The sequence below is a fragment of the Pecten maximus genome, chromosome 1 (genome assembly GCF_902652985.1).
Source record: "Pecten maximus chromosome 1, xPecMax1.1, whole genome shotgun sequence".
In the NCBI taxonomy this organism is placed as follows: domain Eukaryota; kingdom Metazoa; phylum Mollusca; class Bivalvia; order Pectinida; family Pectinidae; genus Pecten; species Pecten maximus.
In genome coordinates, this window is record NC_047015.1 from 23460338 (window position 1) to 23482635 (window position 22298).

The window sequence follows — 22298 nt, forward strand, 5'->3', positions numbered from 1 at the left end:
CAGACAAAATACTAGATAGTAAGGGGTACGTTATCAGTGTGTTAGAGGAAATACTAGATAGTAAGGGGTACGTTATCAGTGTGTTAGACAAAATACTAGACAGTAAGGGGTACGTTATCAGTGTGTTAGAGGAAATACTAGATTGTAAGGGGTACGTTATCAGTGTGTTAGACAAAATACTAGATAGTAAGGGGTACGTTATCAGTGTGTTAGAGGAAATACTAGATAGTAAGGAGTACGTTATCAGTGTGTTAGACGAAATACAGATAGTAAGGGGTACGTTATCAGTGTGTTAGACGAAATACAGATAGTAAGGGGTACGTTAACAGTGTGTTAGAGGAAATACTAGATTGTAAGGGGTACGTTATCAGTGTGTTCGACGAAATACAGATAGTAAGGGGTACGTTAACAGTGTGTTAGACAAAATACTAGACAGTACGGGATACGACGTTATCAGTGTGTTAGACGAAATACAGATAGTAAGGGGTACGTTATCGGTGTGTTAGACAAAAAATACTAGACAGTAAGGAGTACGCTATCAGTGTGTCAGGCAAAATACTAGACAGTTAGTAAGGGGTACGTTATCAGTGTTTTAAACAAAATACAGATAGTAAGGGGTACGTTATCAGACAACATCTGATTTTCGTTAACCCCCCCCCCCCCCCCCCCCCGCCCTCTACAGACAATTTCTGGTGTTTGTTATCCTTACAAAGCTAAAGTAATCATCAATGTTTGTTTTCCTCCGCCCCTACAGACAACATATTGTGTTTGTTACCCCCGCCCCCTACAGACAACATCTTGTGTTTGCTATCCCCTGTCCTCCCCTGTCCTCCCCCCTCCTCAAATACAACATCTGCTGTTTGTTATCCCCCGCCCCCTACAGACAACATCTGCTGTTGTTATCCCCCCCCCCTACACACAATATCTTGTGTTTGTTACCCCCCCCCCCCCCCCCCCCCCCCACACACACACAAATACAACATTGTTGATCCGCCCTCCCTCACAGACAACTTCTAGTGTTTGTTGATCCGTCCTCAACATATACAACGCCTGATGTCTATGGGACCGCCCCAACAGATGCTTTGTTTATTGATCCGCCCTTCCCCACAGATAACATCTGATGTTTGTTGATCCGCCCTCCCCCACAGATAACATCTGATGTTTGTTGATCCGCTCTCCCCCACAGATAACATCTGATGTTTGTTGATCCGCCCTCCCCCACAGATAACATCTGATGTTTGTTGATCCGCCCTCCCCAACAGATAACATCTGATGTTTGTTGATCCGCCCTCCCCCACAGATAACATCTAATGTTTGTTGATCCGCCCTCCCCCACAGATAACATCTGATGTTTGTTGATCCGCTCTCCCCCACAGATAACATCTGATGTTTGTTGATCCGCCCTCCCCCACAGATAACATCTGATGTTTGTTGATCCGCCCTCCCCCACAGATAACATCTGATGTTTGTTGATCCGCCCTCCCCCACAGATAACATCTGATGTTTGTTGATCCGCCCTCCCCAACAGATAACATCTAATGTTTGTTGATCCGCCCTTCCCCACATATAACATCTGATGTTTGTTGATCCGCCCCTCCCCCACAGATAACATCTGATGTTTGTTGATCCGCTCTCCCCCACAGATAACATCTGATGTTTGTTGATCCGCCCTCCCCCACAGATAACATCTGATGTTTGTTGATCCGCCCTCCCCCACAGATAACATCTAATGTTTGTTGATCCGCCCTCCCCCACAGATAACATCTGAATGTTTGTTGATCCGCCCTCCCCACAGATAACATCTGAATGTTTGTTGATCCGCCCTCCCCCACAGATAACATCTGATGTTTGTTGATCCGCCCTCCCCCACAGATAACATCTAATGTTTGTTGATCCGCCCTCCCCCACAGATAACATCTAATGTTTGTTGATCCGCCCTCCCCACAGATAACATCTGATGTTTGTTGATTCCGCCCTCCCCCACAGATAACATCTGATGTTTGTTGATCCGCTCTCCCCCACAGATAACATCTGATGTTTGTTGATCCGCCCTCCCCCCACAGATAACATCTGATGTTTGTTGATCCGCCCTCCCCCACAGATAACATCTGATGTTTGTTGATCCGCCCTCCCCCACAGATAACATCTGATGTTTGTTGATCCGCCCTCCCCCACAGATAACATCTGATGTTTGTTGATCCGCCCTCCCCCACAGATAACATCTAATGTTTGTTGATCCGCCCTCCCCCACAGATAACATCTAATGTTTGTTGATCCGCCCTCCCCCACAGATAACATCTGATGTTTGTTGATCCGCCCTTCCCCCACAGATAACATCTGATGTTTGTTGATTCGCGCCCCCACAGATAACATCTGATGTTTGTTGATCCGCTCTCCCCCACAGATAACATCTGATGTTTGTTGATCCGCTCTCCCCCACAGATAACATCTGATGTTTGTTGATCCGCCCTTCCCCACAGATAACATCTGATGTTTGTTGATCCGCTCTCCCCCACAGATAACATCTGATGTTTGTTGATCCGCCCTCCCCCACAGATAACATCTGATGTTTGTTGATCCGCCCTCCCCCACAGATAACATCTGATGTTTGTTGATCCGCTCTCCCCACAGATAACATGTGATGTTTGTTGATCCGCTCTCCCCCACAGATAACATGTGATGTTTGTTGATCCGCTCTCCCCCACAGATAACATCTGATGTTTGTTGATCCGCTCTCCCCCACAGATAACATCTGATGTTTGTTGATCCGCCCTTCCCCACAGATAACATCTGATGTTTGTTGATCCGCTCTCCCCCACAGATAACATCTGATGTTTGTTGATCCGCCCTCCCCCACAGATAACATCTGATGTTTGTTGATCCGCCCTCCCCCACAGATAACATCTGATGTTTGTTGATCCGCTCTCCCCCACAGATAACATCTGATGTTTGTTGATCCGCCCTCCCCCACAGATAACATCTTATGTTTGTTGATCCGCCCTCCCCCACAGATAACATCTGATGTTTGTTGATCCGCTCTCCCCCACAGATGACATCTGATGTTTGTTGATACGCCCTCCCCCACAGATAACATCTGATGTTTGTTGATCCGCCCTCCCCCACAGATAACATCTGATGTTTGTGGATCCGCCCTCCCCCACAGATAACATCTGATGTTTCTTGATCCGCCCTCACCATATACAACGCCTGGTGTCTATGGGACTGCCCCAACAGATGCTTTGTTTATTGGTCCGCCCTCCCCCACAGATAACATGATATTTGTTGATCCGCCCTCCCCCACAGATAACATCTGATGTTTGTTGATCCGCCCTCCCCAACAGATAACATCTGATGTTTGTTGATCCGCCCTCCCCAACAGATAACATCTGATGTTTGTTGATCCGCCCTCCCCCACAGATAACATCTGATGTTTGTTGATCCGCCCTTCCCCACAGATAACATCTAATGTTTGTTGATCCGCCCTCCCCAACATATAACATCTGATGTTTGTTGATCCGCCCTCCCCACAGATAACATCTGATGTTTGTTGATCCGCCCTTCCCCACAGATAACATCTGGTGTTTGTTGATCCGCCCTCCCCCACAGATAACATCTGATGTTTGTTGATCCGCCCTTCCCCACAGATAACATCTGATGTTTGTTGATCCGCCCTCCCCCACAGATAACATCTGATGTTTGTTGATCCGCCCTTCCCCACAGATAACATCTGGTGTTTGTTGATCCGCCCTCCCCCACAGATAACATCTGATGTTTGTTGATCCGCCCTCCCCCACAGATAACATCTGATGTTTGTTGATCCGCCCTCCCCCACAGATAACATCTGATGTTTGTTGATCCGCCCTCCCCCACAGATAACGTCTGATGTTTGTTGATCCGCCCTCCCAACAGATAACATCTGATGTTTGTTGATCCGCCCTTCCCCACAGATAACATCTTATGTTTGTTGATCCGCCCTCCCCCACAGATAACACCTGATGTTTGTTGATCCGCCCTCCCCCACAGATAACATCTGATGTTTGTTGATCCGCCCTCCCCCACAGATAACACCTGATGTTTGTTGATCCGCCCTCCCCCACAGATAACATCTGATGTTTGTTGATCCGCCCTCCCCAACAGATAACATCTGATGTTTGTTGATCCGCTCTCCCCCACAGATAACATCTGATGTTTGTTGATCCGCCCTCCCCCACAGATAACATCTTATGTTTGTTGATCCGCCCTCCCCCACAGATAACATCTGATGTTTGTTGATCCGCTCTCCCCCACAGATAACATCTGATGTTTGTGGATCCGCCCTCCCCCACAGATAACATCTGATGTTTGTTGATCCGCCCTCCCCCACAGATAACATCTTATGTTTGTTGATCCGCCCTCCCCCACAGATAACATCTGATGTTTGTTGATCCGCTCTCCCCCACAGATGACATCTGATGTTTGTTGATACGCCCTCCCCCACAGATAACATCTGATGTTTGTTGATCCGCCCTCCCCACAGATAACATCTGATGTTTGTTGATCCGCCCTTCCCCACAGATAACATCTAATGTTTGTTGATCCGCCCTCCCCCACAGATAACATCTGATGTTTGTTGATCCGCCCTCCCCCACAGATAACATCTAATGTTTGTTGATCCGCCCTCCCCCACAGATAACATCTAATGTTTGTTGATGCGCCCTCCCCAACAGATAACATCTGATGTTTGTTGATCCGCCCTCCCCCACAGATAACATCTGATGTTTGTTGATTCGCGCCCCCACAGATAACATCTGATGTTTCTTGATCCGCGCCCCCAAATATGCACTGGGCAACAGCCCCTAGGTGTTTTGTTAGATGTTCTCCACTAGATTCTAATACTAGACGATCCCCACACACCCCTAGTTAGAAACAGACATATCATCGAGACCAAAATCAACAAACTCAATTTGATTTATAATTTTGATATTCTAGAGACAATTGGTCTTCCCCACATATAACGCCTTGTGTTTGTTGATCCTCCTAGAGACAACATTTTGTATGTGTTGATCGTTTTCCCCCTATTTATCACTATCCGTTAATAAATCTTCTTACAATTACATGTCGAACTTCAACCAAACAAATATGATGACTGTGTGAATCACAGATGACGTTTCCAGCACGACTAGATATCGCGGCTCTGCCCTATTATTAGATTGATCCCAGTGAACAATTAACCGTGCCCTATAAAGCAGATTGCTACTGTTAAAAATTAACATAATACCCGTTATGGGACACATTCGGTCGCGTGTCGATGTTCCGTAATAGCACCGACGAGTATAGCACGTGACCATCGTGACTCTCGTGTACGGGAATCACCGGAATACTGACGGCTTGTCAAAGTGACGTGGTGGGCGCGCGACAGTTTTGATAACGTTATTGGAGAGACGTGTTTAAGACTCACAGCTAGTTAGTTGTCTTGATGGCGTCGTCAATGGTTGGCGAAAGGGGCCCTACATAACGGCGTGTTAGAACGTTCCTCTCAACTCCCAGAAGGGGTATAAACAGGTCACTTTCCACGCATCTAACGAGACAGCTAAATGAAGGCTACACCATTACCAGCTAATGGCCGAGATTGGAGACGGTTAGCAGTGTTTTACTCTCGGCTACGGCTGATTCCTTCCCGCGGGATTTCGGAATTGTAACTCTATATATCACCAACATTCCTTTTATCAACATTGTTTTTGCTTCTTTTAGATAAAAAAAAAGGAAAAAACTAAATAAGCTCTTTTCAATTTAAATGTGATTTTTGTATAATCTTCTTCCTTGGTTTCCCTGGCAATTAACAACGTATTAGATTGTTCAAGGACGTTCGCCCCGGAGGGTAAAACGTAATTATTCCACGAACAGGATAATAACTGAGATACTACCCGTGACGTATGCATACCTACATACATACATATATACATACATAGATATGATAGTTTTGTTTCATACATACATACGTACATATATATGATAGTTCTGTTTTATACATACATACGTACATAGATATGATAGTTCTGTTTCATACATACATACATACGTACAAAACCCACATCAACACCAAAAGCGATATTTTCACAATCAAGTATTGCTGATTTGCAAAGTTAATAGAAGATATTAGAATGAATTTGGTTACACACTATAAAATTGCTTTCTACATGTACACATAAATAAGTTTTAACTATTTATTTTATTTTTATTTGAAATATTGATAAATTGTATGTTTTCTGATTAGTGACCTGAGAATATATGAGGATGCAGTTACGAGTTGTCTTTCTTCTGTCATATTTTACACTTATCACGTATACAGTCTACAGCAGTTGTCCAATAGAGAATTGTAAACTATCTTTACAGATAATATATCAAGATACACGTATGTCTGTATCAACATTGGTCATAGAAGGAAAATCAGGAGCAGTCTGAATACATCTACATTATATAGATTATCTGCCAGAGTACCATTTCTCTTCACAAGGCTGCGTCTTTTTTTTTACTTATATTTTCCGAACCTGTATCAGTAATATCAAAGTTATTGAACCATAACAAAAATGAAGTGAAGATCTTAAAACAAACTACCCCAAACACCTATTCTACCACATTTTAAAACGGTCTTTTTCCTTTAAGATGTTCTTTAAATCAATAAATCGTTTTAACAACTTATGATACTATTTTTGATGTTATTTGATGATTACATGCAAAAGAAATGCTTCTATCAACAGGATAATAACTATATAATAGTTACCGTAGCTGATCCCTGCGGTCGATGAATTGTTGTTTGGGGAAGATCATCCCAGGGTTGGAGTTGATCGGGAGGGGAAGTCGGTTCTTCATGTACATGTCATCAAACCACCAGCTATATGCCTGAAACCATAATTATAATTGGGAATGAGATATGTGAACGGGAAAAGTAGAGGGAGGACACACGAGAATGGGAAACGTACAGGGAGGACACACGGAAATGGGAAAAGTTCAGGGAGAACACACGGAAATGGGAAAAGTTCAGGGAGGACACACGGAAATTGGGAAAAGTTCAGGGAGAACACAGGGAAATGGGAAAAGTTCAGGGAGAACACTCGGAAATGGGAAAAGTTCAGGGAGGACACAAGAAATTGGGAAAGTACAGGGAGGACACAAGAAAATGGGAAAAGTACAGGGAGGACACATGGAAATGGGAAAAGTACAGGGAGGACACAAGAAAATGGGAAAAGTACAGGGAGGACACAAGAAAATGGGAAAAGTACAGAGAGGACACAAGGAAATGGAACCAAATACAGAGAGGACACACGAGAATGGGAAACGTACATGGAGGACACACGGAAATGGGAAACGTATATAGAGGACACACGGAAATGGGAAAAGTACAGAGAGGACACACGGAAATGGGAAAAGTTCAGGGAGGACACAAGAAATTGGGAAAAGTACAGGGAGGACACAAGAAAATGGGAAAAGTACAGGGAGGACACATGGAAATGGGAAAAGTACAGGGAGGACACAAGAAAAGGGGAAAAGTACAGGGAGGACACAAGACAGTGGGAAAAGTACAGGGAGGACACATGGAAATGGGAAAAGTACAGAGAGGACACAAGGAAATGGGAAAAGTTCAGGGAGGACACAGGAGAATGGGAAACGTACATGGAGGACACACGGAAATTGGAAACGTATAGAGAGGACACACGGAAATGGGAAAAGTACAGAGAGGACACAAGGAAATGGGAAAAGTACAGGGAGGACACAAGAAAATGGGAAAAGTTCAGGGAGGACACAAGAAAATGGGAAAAGTACAGGGAGGACACAAGAAAATGGGAAAAGTACAGAGAGGACACAAGAAAATGGGAAAAGTACAGGAAGGACACACGGAAATGGGAAAAGTACAGGGAGGACACAAGAAAATGGGAAAAGTACAGAGAGGACACAAGAAAATGGGAAAAGTACAGGGAGGACACATGGAAATGGGAAAAGTACAGGGAGGACACATGGAAATGGGAAAAGTACAGTGAGAACACAAGGAAATGGGTAAAGTACAGAGAGGACACACAGACAAACGGAAAAGAAAAGTGATACAAACGGAAAAAGAAGGGTGAGGACAAACGGAAAAAGAAGAGTAAGGACAAACGGAAAAGAAGAGTAATACAAACGGATAAAGAAGAGTGAGGACAAACGGAAAAAGAAGAGTGAGGACAACCAGAAAAAGAAGGGTGAGGACAAACGGAAAAGAGGAGTGAGGACAAACGGATAAAGAAGAGTGAGGACAAACGGAAAAAGAAGAGTGAGGACAAACGGAAAAAGAAGATTGAGGACAACCAGAAAAGAAGAATGAGGACAAACAGAAAAAGAAGGAGTGAGGACAAACGGATAAAGAAGAGTGAGGACAACCAGAAAGAAGAATGAGGACAAACGGAAAAAGAAGAGTGAGGACAAACGGAAAAAGAAGAGTGAGGACAACCAGAAAAGAAGAATGAGGACAAGCGGATAAAGAAGAGTGAGGACAAACGGTGAGAGCAGGCGATTGGAAGAACAGTAGGTTTAAACTCTGATTGAAACGTGTGGGATTTATGCATGGGATTAGGCAGAGAAAACACATGTTATTGAGTGGCATAGATATAAAGACAGTTACACAGACGTAGAAACAGAGGCATGTCTGAATTGCTAGGAATGGGGAGAACATATGGAATGGCCGCACGGCACAAAGTTAACCTTGTTCTTTGATGCTAAAATGAAATATAGTCTCTGATATGAAATATTGCCCCCACAAAAGAACATTAATATATCTAATGCACGTCCCGTCAACATAGCGAGCTCTGTGTCTCGTCAGCATACACACCTTGTCAATATAGCTAGGTTTCTCCAGCAACTTTTGCCACTTATTTTAGTGATGATTACCAAAACAAATGGTGAATAAGAAACAGCTTAGGCACAACATACTAAATATATTGTCACAACAGACACCGACTTTTTCATTGGTCTGTTCTGATACCGCGGGATAACATAATCGTGTAAATCCTGAGCTAGCTGTTTTGACATAAACGACATGGCTTGAGCACATTATCTAGGATTACGGACGGTTGATTTCTAATCGTCTATCCCTGTGTCATCTTGCTTCAGGCGGGGAGAGGGAGACTTCACTTCATCATGGAGATCGTCTGGATTGGGTTGAGATAGCAGGGAAAACAAGGTTTTATATAAGAGATGAATGTGTTTGTCACTGCAGGCACAAGACATGAGACTCGCATTCAGACCAATTTACTTTCGGCTTGTTTATCATTTCCCGTACAATGTAGTGTGCATCTGGCCGTTTACATTGTAGCACCCCGGCTTCCTCTGATGGTGTTTACTCACCAAACACACCAAAGATCAACACACTAAATGGTCAAATTCAATGGACGTTGTTTCTCTCCTCACGAGGCTATTGATTAAGAGCTCTGTGCCACACGCGTCCCTGGGGACTCTCTCTCTCGATATTCATGTTTGAGTGTATACATCATTAAAAGATGCTGTCAAATATAACGAATCGGTATCAATAAATGACACCATCTATATTGCCTCATGGTACAACGTGTCATGTCTGACCACGATCACCCCGACCGCTAGATGGCGGAGCACACGTCGTATACTGTTATGAAATTGACAGTTTAAGTGATTTGATGAAATTCCCTGGATAAAACGGTAACTTTATAATGTAGAAAAAACAATCACAGTAGTGTCACTTTGATACAATAGTAGTCTTAGTCAACGGAAGTAAACAATGACTCAGTTTGGTACAGCCAACAATCCTAAAATTATTGGGAGATATCCATGTTGTTAAAATCCTATGTTCGGGAAATTACACTTTACTTACCCATAAAATACCATTTAAACCTATATTATCAATCACCTAAGAAATATTGCCATGTCTATGGATGATAATTGGGCCTATTGGGGCGAGAAACCAATTATCATCGAAGCATTCCTTTGAAGACGATGAAACAAGCACCTATATAGTTATCGATTGCTGTTTGACTTGGATGACTATCTTTGAAGGCTATATCTCTGATATTTATTTCACGCGCTGACGATTGCGCGTGCGTGTTCGTTTCATTATTTGTCATAAAACCATCGATAATGATCGATCGACAGAATGTCTTTAACTCTGGCAGAAAAATCCAATTGTGACTCTTGAGATTTACGCAGTTTACTATCGAAAAGAAACCGGTCAATGTAATTAGTTTTCTGCACTGACACATCGCACTTTTGTAGTTGCTCTGACTGGGAATTCGTCAATAATACGGAAGCCTTGTTAAATATTTCATAACGTATGTCGGCAAATACGCCCTCCCTATCCACAACCAGACCCACATTGTCATCTATAGTCAGTTGGGTTGTATTCTGGCTACATGGTCAAGCGACACGCTGGTAGTAGTTCCCGTCCAGGTCAATATATTACATTTTTAAAATTTTATCTTGGATCGTTAAAATTGCATAGTTCATCACTATATAGCTAAATATTAACCTCAACAATGTGTCGTCGTCATAACTAAGAGAAGCTGCGTGCACATGCGTTATCAGTCAGTTTAAGACTGTACAGATGAGTTTGTATATATGTATCCAGGAGGTTGACTTGCTGATACAGTAGAAACAGTGATTTATTCTAAAAACGTGGTACCATTTCTATCAGTCAGTATACGACCACACTTTCTAGAAACAATTTCAGAAAAGTGCATACGACAGTGGTGTAATATCAGAACTGATATAGTCCCTGTGAGTAATAAACTCACTGTAACCTCTCCGACATGTGAATCCAATAAATGACATTTAACAAAGTATAGGCAGAATATCGCATTGACCCTCAAAATTTGACAGCATGAATATTAAAATCTTAGACTCTAGACATCATGTAACATTTTCTACACTTCACATATCCCTATATAACCAGAGTAAACGTATCTTGTGGTTACAATTCATCACCATGGTTATCCTCTTCATGTTATTAATATCAGCTTACGGTTCAACCTAGATGGCAAATAAACCTTTGGACATATGATATAAAAAACATAAACAAAACAACAAAACAACAGCAAACAAACAAATGAAGGAGAAAACATTACTACAAATCATTTAAACATCCGGTAAGAAAACGTTAATGCATAAATCACCACTCCGTGTTTTACAGATATTCGAACGGAAATATACTACCCATGGGAAACAAACCAAAATAGCACTCATGAAAAGACTAAATACAACACGCCTAGAACAAGCAAAGGCCATACCAGTAAAGAACGTCAAGCCAAAAACCAAACTACAAGCCAAAAACCAACTAAACGAACGACAAGCTAAAAACCAACGTAAAGAACCACAAACCAAAAAATATCACGTAATAAACGACAAGCCAAAAACTAACACGTAATAAACGACAAGCCAAAAACTAACACGTAATAAACGACAAGCCAAAAACTAACACGTAATAAACGACAAGCCAAAAACTAACACGTAATAAACGACAAGCCAAAAACCAGCATGTAAAGAACAGCAAGCTTACGATCAACACATAAAGAACGACAAACCAAAAACCAACTTAAAGAACGATAAGCCAAAACAAAAAACAAAAAAACAAAACAAAAAACGTAAAGAAAGACAAACCAAAACCAGCATGTAATGAACGACAAGCTAAAAACGAATATATGAAGAACGACAAGCTAAAGACCAACTTAAAGAAAGACAAGACAAAAAGCCAACGTAAAGAACGACAGACCAAAAACTAACATGTAATGAACGACAAACCAAAAAGGAATAAGAAATGAACGACGGGCCAAAAAACGAATATATTAAGAACGACAAGCTAAAGACCAACTTAAAGAACGACAAGCCAAATGCCAACGTAAAGAACGACATACCAAAAACGAATATTAATTGCACGACATGCCGAAAACTATCGCAATGAACTACAAGCCATCAACGAATATCTAATGAACAACAATCCAAAAACGATTATGTACTAAATGACAGGAACCAAAAACCCACGTAATGAACGACAAGCCAAAAACGAATATGAAATGAACGAAAAGTCAAAAACAAACGAAATGAGCGACAAGCCAGAAACCAACATGTAAAGAACGATAAGCCGAAAACCAACATGTGATGAACGACAGGCCGAAAATCAACATGTGATGAACGACAGGCCGAAAATCAACATGTGATGAACGACAGGCCGAAAATCAACATGTGATGAACGACAGGCCGAAAATCAACATGTGATGAACGACAGGCCGAAAATCAACATGTGATGAACGACAGGCCGAAAATCAACATGTGATGAACGACAGGTCGAAAACCAAATCGTAAAGAACGACAAACCAAAAACCAACATATTAAGAACAATACACCGAAAAATGAAATGAAGCAAGCAAATGATAGCAAGAAAAGTATAGCAACTCAGAACACAAAACGAGAACAAGCTTGAAATTGAAACTTTTAGAGAAACAACATGATTATACCAATCTGTAAAATCTATAACATGAGAGAGATATATAGCAAAATTAGATTTTCACGGAGGGTTTTTGAAAGATCAGAGAGAATAAGACCATGTATTAAGTTAGTTAAAGCGTCTTCTGTTACATCGAAAACCACAAACCAAAATCTAAACTTATAAACACCGAATAAAATACAGTATCAAACATATAGACATTCATTCAAAACAAGAACATCACTGCATCAATAAAATGTCTATATCTTTAAAATCAGTTGTACGGATTTCACAGACTAGCTTAATGACTTTGAGGACACATTTTGTAAGACCGTGCTAGATGTCGTGAATACCACTTAGAACCATCAGCACCACTAGGCCATATTTTATCTTTAACAATAAAACTAGATGTTAGACTACTGGATGTATCCCACATTGTGTGGCGGTACGGCCTGATGGATGGACGCTAAGCGGTGGGCCTGGTCTAGCTGGCGTGATGTATGGCTGCTTCGGGTGCCTCTCCCAAGTTTCCTTTCCATCTCTCAACAGTTAATTACAGATACGTTACATGGACTGGTACAAGTTACAGAGAATTTACATCCAATAAGCCCATATCCAATGACACCAGTCCAACACAAAACAAAGTTGCTTTCCCTTAATTGCTTGCTTGAAAGGCTTTGTGCTCGGAAAGAGGGCGATCACATAGCGGCGAATTACCCAACTTGTCTGCTGCTGTTTTTGATTATACAAAATCTTGTCCAAATAAAAGTATTCTTTAATCACGGCTGCTCAATAAAGGCCAGTATGGCTCAGTCCGCTTGGTTTATTGGTTCCACACTCTTGTGGCTTGGCAATGCGATTTTCCATTAACGAGATACATAAATGTACAAACACGTGTAATTCAAGATGTTTGCTTCCAAAAAGCTTATCGACTTGCAGAATTTTGTAGAACTTTCACTTTAACAATGTGCACTTTATTTCTATGATGTGTATGAGGAGGAAATATCTGTATTGACGTCCAGACGGATACATATGACATATCTTTATATTTGGAAACTGAGATGATGCCGTGGTGTCGGTTTGGCATTACATCAGTCATGATCCAAATGGTTAGTTCGAGTAATACCGAGAGAGCTAGCATGTCATTTCAAACATCAAGAATGTGATAAATGTATACCATATTGTACATACATACCTTAATATATACATATGTGTGTCGGCGGCGACTTTTGAATTAAGCAGTGTGTGGTTTGTTTGTCAGCTGGGTTGATGCTGATGTACATGTATAGATTTTTCTACGTACAGCTGTACAAGGATTCTATAACGTGAAACATTGTTTTGCATTGAAAGGAAATCTGAGCTATTTCACTTCGCAATATGTTTTTAAAAGTGTATTTTTCCAATAGACTGTGTACATAGCGAATTCTTTTTGCACTCATTCAACACTTTGGGGTACGAATTCAAAAGTATTCAAATTTGGCCATCACTTTGTGTACGTACCCAATTCTCCTTAGACTCGGCGAACAATTTCAGTTGTTCTTGCAGGATCTCGCCCTCACCCCCGGGATCACAGAACTCCTTTATAAGGGCCTTCGTTTTAAGGAACTGTTGAGTGGACACGATGGGTCGGATGATTGCCAAGTACTTCTGTACGGTACTGTGTAGTTCGGGAACCGGTAACTTTGGAAGCGGTTTCTGGAAACGAAACAAATCCTTGCAATACATTGCATATTGAATTACTTTGTTTTCATATTTACATAAAAATCAGATGCCATAATCAGACATTGTTTTGAACACCTGTAAGCAAAATTTTATCATGTATATTTTTGTGTGTGATATTATTGTTTTTTTTTATTAGAAACAGCGATACGAGTACGAAGTACTTACCGTATTAATTTTTTTTTGTAAAATGAATGATAATAAATGGCAAGATGCAATCTTGAAATCTTGTTTTATTCGTTGTTTTCCTAACGATGTAACATGTTTAAACGTAAACACACGTATGAAGCATGGAGCATTTAACCCTCACATAACCTATATATTACACTGAAACTCACATGACTCTAATATGACTTTCATATGACCATGACCCTTACATGACCCCATACGCGGTCATAGTAACAGAGGCACAATTGTGGTTATTGTATTATTGTATCCCGACACGCTCTCTCTCGCCTAAACTACTAATCAATTTGTATCAAAGATAAAAATAGATTATCATGAATAAACCATGCATCTGCAACAAGTAAAAATTCGCACACTTTTTACAGGTATACTTTCTACTATGGGGAACCTAATTATGTATCGTATGTCAGTGAGTCTTACAGGTTGGTTCTAAAACAAAATATATTTAGATATCTGTTATGCCTGCCTGGTTTCTCGGAATTGGTAATAGTGTATCGGGGAAACACAACCTTATTACACTCCTGATATGCATCACAAAAACACCAGATATAAATTGGCCGCTATATTGTACATACAAAACGCTCTTTCATCCAAAATCAACTTCTTTGTTTGTTTCTGAAATCTGTTAATCAAAACGGGTAACAAAACCCGGAACAGAAACGTTCAATTCATGCACAAACAATAACATCAACATTCACTTCCTGAACTATTCAGCAAGGTCTTACCAGAATTCACTTCCTGAATAATGCGGCAAGGACTAGCCAGTATTCATTTCCTGAACAGCAAGGCCTCGCCAATATTCACTTACTGAACAGTTCATCAAAGCCTAGCCAGTATTCACTTCATGAACAATGCAGTTAAGCTTAGTCAATATTCACTTTCTGAACAATTTAGCAAATCCTAGCCAGTATTCCCTTCCTGAACAATTTAGCAAGCCCTACCCAAACATCCCCTCCGGAACGATTCAGCATGGCCTACCCAACATTCACATCCGGAATAATTCAGCAAGGCCTCCCAAACATTCACTTCCTGAACTAATAAACAAGGCCTGCCAAACATTCGCCTCCTAAGCAATTGAGCAAAGCCTGGCCGACATTCACTTCCGGCACAATTAAGCAAGGCCTCCCCAACATTAACTTACTGAACAGTTCATCAAAGCCTAGCCAGTATTCACTTCCTGAACAATGCAGTTAAGCTTAGTCAATATTCACTTTCTGAACAATTTAGCAAATCCTAGCCAGTATTCACTTCCTAAACAATTTAGCAAGTCCTACCCAAACATCCCCTCGGAACGATTCAGCATGGCCTACCAAACATTCACATCTGGAATAATTAAGCAAGGCCTCCTAAACATTCACTTCCTGAGTAATTCAGCAAAGCCTACCCATCATTTACTGCCGGAAAAATTAGGCAAGGCCTGCCCAACATTTACTTCCGGTACAATGCAAAGGGAAAAGTGAAGAATCAGGATATGCATACATCATTCAACAATGTCTTTATTCAGAGTAGACTAGATTAGATCAGTATACATCCTGATATCGCTGTTCTATTGTTCTATTGAATACTACAAATACTCTTCCTATTAGGTTAACTGATACAAAACCTTACGTACCTGGAGGATAAGATCGCTCACTGTATTCCGTGTGTTAGCGATGTGATACATGCTATTTGCTAAAAACACAATTGTGCGGAAGTGATAAAGACAAGATGCAGTCAGGACCGTGGGCAATATGTAGACAGAGCCGGAGAAAGGTCTTTTAGATGAAAGTAATTATTAATATTAAAAACATAATTTCAAGTTTTTAATTGTTCATTTTTGAATTCCTTATGCCTGGTATATCAAGCTCTTGTTATGTTTGTTGATTTATGTTTAACCTTTTTCTCTTGCAAAATGAAATGCCAAATTGATTTTTAATGTTAGAATACGGCAGAAAATTTATATCAATTGTACAATTATTTGATGAAAGACTAAAAAAGCTTTTATCAATAATTTTTCATCTGAATCTTCGTATACCACGATATATAGTCTAGTCAATGACTAGGACACATTCCCACCGACAAAAAATGTTGCGGTTATGATAAAACAAAGGAACTAAGCAAAGTTAAAAAGTGATTCGTTATTCCAAATAACGAGTAACTGACTAACTTCACTTTTGTCATGAACTATCAGTTGACACAAAAACAGGTCAAGGCCTGAATTCCGAATTCTTTCCCATAATCCAGTATATGATTGACGGACAGCTATATATTAAGCTACTTATATTAATTTTGTACCAGTGACTTCCCTTGCGCTGTTCTAAATCTTACATAACTAGCGAGAATACCACATTGATTATACTGGGTCTAAATGACATTAAATTATATCCCGGTAATAACCTCCTTACGATGCATCGTGCATGAAATAATGGGTTCTATTTGAAATTAATCACAATTCGAAAAATCGCTCTTTGTACCATATAATTAAGTATCGACATATAATATTTCAAGATAAATTATGTGACAAAAGTTAATTAATCTTGACATGTTGTTTTGATAAAAATGAAAAAGAAAGATCATTGTGAGAGCAGCAAAGCGGAATTTGTATTTATTTTTGTTTGGAATTATCTTATAAACATTGTGGAAGTAGATAGTGACCAATTCTTATGCAATCGAAATAAAAAAAAAACCAACAACAATAAATTGACTTTTTCGATAAAATTAATCTGATTCTATGGAGGTGTAGCGGATGGGTGGGGAAGAAACATTTCATCTATGGGCAAAATATAACGATCAGTCAGAGGCCCACCGTTGATATGAACATTTTATTTGGGGTTGTTCCGACATCTCGAACCAAAGTGAAGGTTCTGCCTTCCATAATGGCAGTACATGTAACGTCTCGGAATCTGAAGCCTGCTCAATTCTGTCAATAAACATACAAAGAACAAATCCCTTGTACCCAGATCCCGCAGATTATGGATGAGAAGCACCTGTAATCCTCATTATCACGGAGTTAGCTGCACTCGGTGAGATCAGTGCAAAGTTACAATGTGAGACGTTGTTACGGTGCCTACTCGATGTCGGGACAACTGATGGCGTCATGGTAACCACCTCTCCGACCACACGATAGGTGATGGCAGTCTCCAATGGACGGGTACTAAAGGTCAAAGGATTCGGTGTTATTACCACTCAACACATGCGTAAGGGATACCGATTCCGGAGGGACCAAGGTGTTGATGGATTGTTAGTGTATCCTGTGACAGGAATGACCTATTTATGTGTTAGTACAATAATGACATGGCTATTCCGATGTCGTGTGTGTAAATAACTTATAACGCAGTCCGTCAGACAACATACCAGGTAACAATTCATTACGTTTAGAAAGGATAAGGATTCCCTACAATTAAGCATGATACACACAGCGTTCTTTCATCTTTTGACTTCTTGCAATTTTCGAAGCATGTTCTGACCTAGACGTTTACACGTGTTTTGTTGAATGCCATTGCTGGGCTCTATAATGTAGAAAATGATTGATGCCAGGAACACAAACCAATAGATATCATGCATCCATCTTCATCCGATCTTTAAATAAAAATTAGAAGAACAGTTTTATTAGCGTAGGTTAAAGCGTTTTTTTTCTGACTGTAGAATTTTTTATTTTTATTTTTGTTTGTTTTTGTTTTGGATTTTTTTATTATGCTCAAGCATTGTGACAGCCACTGTTTTCTAGTTTAGGTAGGAGAGAGTTGCCTGTTAAATAGGACTGAACCTTAGGGCTATATGAATACAGTGTATTACATGTTTTTTTTTTTTTTAGCATTCATAAGATTTATGCCGGTATCACAGCAGATTTATAAAACTCTACATATTCAACCTACACCTACCAGAGAGTATAAACAATACGGTAATTTTGACCATAAACAATATGAATATTCATTTCGGAGTATTTATTTACATGAACCCGTTTGGTAAATATCTGATAGTACACAAATGCTACATTACACAACAGCAGACTTCTATCACATCTCCACCCAACAACACATTCATTGTCTGTTACAGCTTGAGCATTCATATATTCCATGTCAAACTGTGAATCTGATTGAGATATCTTACTGCGTTCTGTCTGTCAAACAATGTATAAGACTAGGATTTATGACAATTCCGTTAAATTATACAAATGGAAAAAGACCGGAAGGTCATATTTCACTAGTGGAACATTTAAGCATTGAACTGTTACAAAATGGTAGCATACAGTCGATATGAATACAATTTGGGTGATAGATAAATATAATGTCGCCCGTTATACTACCATTTGGTAACAGTTCAATGCTAATATTTACATTCAGATTATTTTTTTATTTACTGTAGCTTAAGCCGCGTTTAAATCTGCCGCTTGCCCCTATCACTGACGTCATCAAGTTCAAATACCGGAACAGCCGAAATTTCCAGAAAGAATAGTATAGTCCGTCACATGTCGTTATTAATAGCATTCACATAAACTGGTTTTTGCATACATTTGGCTTTATTTCATATACGTCTGTAGATATCGTCAAATTGTTCACAATCGCATCATTTCTGATTGTTTTATAATAAAGCCGTTTTTTCGGCGCAATGATATACGGTTAACATTAAGAAGTAATGCGGCGTTGAACAGGTATTCCACAGGACAGACTCGATTTCTCGGAAACACTTATGTTTCTATTGACTAGATTTACGTTATTTTCAGAGGAATATCATCTCTTAAACTCTAAATAGAAGTCATCTTGACAGTAGGTGAACACGAATCCAAGGATATTTCTTTCGAAACCGATTCCAGTCTAACCCATCACATCAGTGTCGCTAACTTAGCAGACAATGTTCAACTTCACAGGGGCTCGATTTTGGAGTAAGGTAGGCCTTTGACATCAGTGAATAACCACAAAACTATAATTCAGGATGCATACACAAACGGAAACCATGTCGATACTGCCGCTTTTCGCAAGATTTTTTTTATATAAATGCTGGACTTTAAATGTTGTCGCGTCTAGCATTTCTAAACATTTGGCAACGAGCCCCTGTACTGTGTGTGTGTGTGTGACGACATTGACAATTTGATTACTTCGTATAGATCAAGAATAACGCTTATAATAATTTTGTGTCGACTTTAAAAAAAAAATTTTTTTACACTCATAACTTGCGTTGCTTTATGTTTTTGTAGTAGTTTACAGTATGTAGATAAATGCTAGCATTTGAAAGCTCTCTAGGCCGAATGTAACTGGTGGCCATTGTTTTAACCTACAATACCTGAAGCTGTTTTCATACACTGACCGAATCACTGTAAATTGTAGTATACAGTCTCATGAATACAATGAATACAATGAATACAATTTGGTTTACTAACGACATATAGGCAAATGCTACACAGAATGTATATACAATGGCTTGAGAATGGAATAACACAGCGTATTGTGGTAGAAATAAATATATAGTACCATTATTTAGTCTTTTCTTTAACTTTATACAAGATGTTTTGCTATTGTAAAAGTGCTATCTGTATCCTTTACATAACCTTTTTTTTATACTTTCTTATCTTTAAAGACATTTCTATTTCATAAAAAACATTGTATAAACATCACAACAAATACACGAACATACATCAAATCTAATAGGTATGGTTTGTAATCATCATCATCATCATCATCATCATCATCATCATCATCATCATCATCATCATCCATTTAAATCACCATTTTTATCTTCATCGTATAAGATCATTATTCTTTTATATATCAATATGTTATGTTTTAATATTCATAATTATCATCATCATCACCCTCCTCCTCCTCCTCCTCCTCCTCCTCATCATCATCATCATTACAAACTACATCAATTTGTTCATTGATAACCATATATACCCATACATGTGTATATACATAAGTATTACATGACAATACATATTTATGACAAAGTATCACATGGCAATACATGTTTATGACAAAGTATTACATGACAATACATGTTTATGACAAATTATTACATGACAATACATGTTTATGACAAAGTATTACATGGCAATACATGTTTATGACAAAGTATTACATGACAATACATGTTTATGACAAAGTATCACATGGCAATACATGTTTATGACAAAGTATTACATGGCAATACATGTTTATGACAAAGTATTACATGGCAATACATGTTTATGACAAAGTATTACATGACAATACATTTTATGACAAGGTATTACATTATTTCACCACTAGTTCTCATCAGTTCTGACACTTTGCTCATCAACGTTACTAGAAACATATAACGGATTAGGGAATTATAATTTGTCATCATTCCAGTTTAAGAAAAGCATGCATCGTGAAATATTGAGAAGAAATATATACCGTCTTATCTAAAACAAGTTTTTACAATGCTACGTGATCGTGTGTAATACTGAGTGTGCGCCAAGGAAAAGACCTGTGATTCTCCGATTGAAATGAAATAATTAACATCCATTAAGATAAGTAACTTTAATTGTTGGAGCTCGCAACCTTCAACATATAAGGAGGCAAGAGATCTTCCTAAAAAAGAAGCGTTCTACTTCTTGGACGAGAAGTAGAGACCGCCACGCGATAAAGTGGGAAACCCGTCATCTGCCCTATTCCCGTTTTGTTCTTGAGTGGAGATTCAGTTGCAATCATGAATAATTCAGATTCTGGATATTTTGCGATTCGAAACTGTCTGGAATTTCATGACTTTAAATGCTTTCTCCAGAAAAATAAAACCCATTAGAGAAACTGCTAACAAGAGGCTAGGTTATGAAAGATGTATACCAGATAAGTATGTAGACATATATTGCTAGTACTTAGAAGATAAAAAAGCAATATTGTAATGAATAATATAGACCAGCTAAGTCTCTAGGTACCGGCGAGGATTTGTAACCTATGCATGTTAAACGAATATGTTGAAAGGCGCTGGCGTAAATATAGAATTGGAACAAACGGGTGCATAGGGGTACAATGGATGAGGAGGTGACGAGGAGAGCATGTTGTTCCCGAATGTGATTGAGAGATGATAATATTCGGCACGTTTTCCAACACGAGTGTACATGAGCGCTGATAAGTTGCATATACATCACGTATATATTCGGAAACTATTCAAAAAATAGTCTTGATTATCAATAACTCTAAATACATTTCATCAAACACGTTCTTTAGAAATTATGAAAATATCACATACCGTAAGATCCCATTTTGGATATATTTCTTGATCAATGGATGCAACCCTCTTGATGTACTCTCTGACGTGACCCGTCGCCATCACAGGAAGCGGAAATAGCTTAGTCGCAGAAGTTAGTGAGCTCAGTTCCGGTCTAGCTGTCGTAGGATTCGGATAAGTGCCATATCAGGAAGACGTAAAGTATTGAATGTTTGTAATGTCAGTTCCACCAGAAGACGATCGTACAAGCTAGGTCAATCAAGCCCATTACGAAAGATTAAATGGACCTGATCATCCTGTATTGATCAGAAGCCACAGGATCCATACAGACAAATCGGTAAATTTCCTCTTCGATCAATTGGTCTCCGGGTGAAGTGTCGAATCTAGAAAATAAAGAAAACACCCTGTAACAGGAAATAGTTTGAAAATGTCATAAATGCACACAAGATATCGCCAAAGAACTAATGCAGGGAGAAAGTAATCTAAAAATCCATTTTTATTACCAGAAGGCGTATACGGAGAGGACATGAGTAGGAACTACAGATAACATGTAATAACATAGAATAGGAAAGATGAATTGAGAAAAGTTTGTTCAAACAATTGCGAGGCATGAACAGCAGGCAGGCTCTGTCAGTATATATACAACTAAGTTACGACACCATCGATCCAGTCTCCACTCGCGCTACAGTCACACACTCTTCTGCTAGACATGAACATTTTTCTTCATTTCAAAATCCCTACTAGTGTCGGAATGTAACTGTTTCAGAAGACG

At 39.5% G+C, this 22298-nt stretch overlaps 1 protein-coding gene across 1 annotated transcript in view; it reads right to left on the minus strand.

The window, feature by feature from the left end:
- The window catches only part of LOC117328266 (choline O-acetyltransferase-like), a 109780-nt gene that overhangs the window by 21023 nt on the left and 66459 nt on the right, over nucleotides 1–22298 (minus strand). Inside the window, exons 2-4 of the mRNA XM_033885743.1 lie at nucleotides 21548–21909; nucleotides 13955–14149; nucleotides 6761–6879 (exon numbers count right to left, since the gene is read on the minus strand). Of these exons, the coding sequence (XP_033741634.1) occupies nucleotides 6761–6879; nucleotides 13955–14149; nucleotides 21548–21628 (395 nt within the window). The 5' untranslated portion in view covers nucleotides 21629–21909. The remainder of the gene's footprint in view (nucleotides 1–6760; nucleotides 6880–13954; nucleotides 14150–21547; nucleotides 21910–22298) is intronic.